Source organism: Octopus bimaculoides, unplaced genomic scaffold, assembly GCF_001194135.2.
Source record: "Octopus bimaculoides isolate UCB-OBI-ISO-001 unplaced genomic scaffold, ASM119413v2 Scaffold_110629, whole genome shotgun sequence".
Classification (NCBI taxonomy): Eukaryota; Metazoa; Mollusca; class Cephalopoda; order Octopoda; family Octopodidae; genus Octopus; species Octopus bimaculoides.
In genome coordinates this window covers 10,630-11,511 of record NW_026322201.1, presented here as the reverse complement: position 1 = coordinate 11,511, position 882 = coordinate 10,630, and the positions used below count along the sequence as shown (strand labels likewise).

At 34.7% G+C, this 882-nt stretch overlaps 1 protein-coding gene across 1 annotated transcript in view; it reads left to right on the top strand.

Annotated features, from left to right (window-relative positions):
- LOC106879920 (Na(+)/citrate cotransporter) overlaps positions 1 to 882 on the top strand; it is a gene marked incomplete at its 3' end in the record, with an annotated part of 9,609 nt that overhangs the window by 3,660 nt on the left and 5,067 nt on the right. The window contains exons 4-5 of the mRNA XM_052978238.1: positions 5 to 49; positions 677 to 805. Coding sequence (XP_052834198.1) covers positions 5 to 49; positions 677 to 805 — 174 coding nt within the window. The remainder of the gene's footprint in view (positions 1 to 4; positions 50 to 676; positions 806 to 882) is intronic.

The following is an 882-nucleotide window of genomic DNA, read 5'->3' as shown; positions in this document are numbered from 1 at the left end:
CCCTAACAGGAACGGGACCAAATTTGGTGTTGAAAGGACAGTCGGATTTGTAAGTATTTATATTGATACCCTTCGTATATGCCTGTCTGTTTGTCTGTGCTTCAGTTTGTCTGTTTGTCTCTACCTTCACATTAAGTTAATAATCTAACCAGCATACAGCATCCCCACTATTATATATATATATATATATATATATATATATTTATATATATATGGTTATTGCTGACCCCATCATATATATATATATATATATGAAATAATTAAGATTCAATTGAATTAGGTACTTAAGTTGAAACACCAGGTAAGTCCAGCATTATCTGCACAGCTCAAAGTAGGGTGAATTAAATCAAAATAAGTAACTGGATATCAAGTAGTAATGCAGTACAACTGTTTCAAGCAGCTCCATTTAATTGAACAATGCAAGCGTTACATCAATTTAAATGCAGGGCTATCTTCAGTTTCAATAAATTTGGATTTTCAACAGACAAGTTACATTAATATAATTTCTCTCAAATATTGTATCAGAGTAAGAAGATGAAAGAATTTCATGCTGTCGCCATTGCAGCAAGAGTGATATAAGAGAAGAACTACAATTTTGGAGTGGCATGGAATACAGTGAGGGTAAGGGTTCCTTATACACGTTAAAATACGGTTTGTGTTTGTCTCTCCACAACAGGTTTTTCAGTGAGGTTGGCCTACCCCCAGCAGTAACCTTTGCTAACTGGATGATGTTTGGGATTCCACTGTCTTTCATCAACCTCATCTTCATATGGTTTTGGCTTGTTGTCTTTGAGTTACGTCAATGGTAAGTAATTGTTTTACGCACACACTAACACACACACACACATCATCATCATCATCATCATCATCATCATCGTTTAA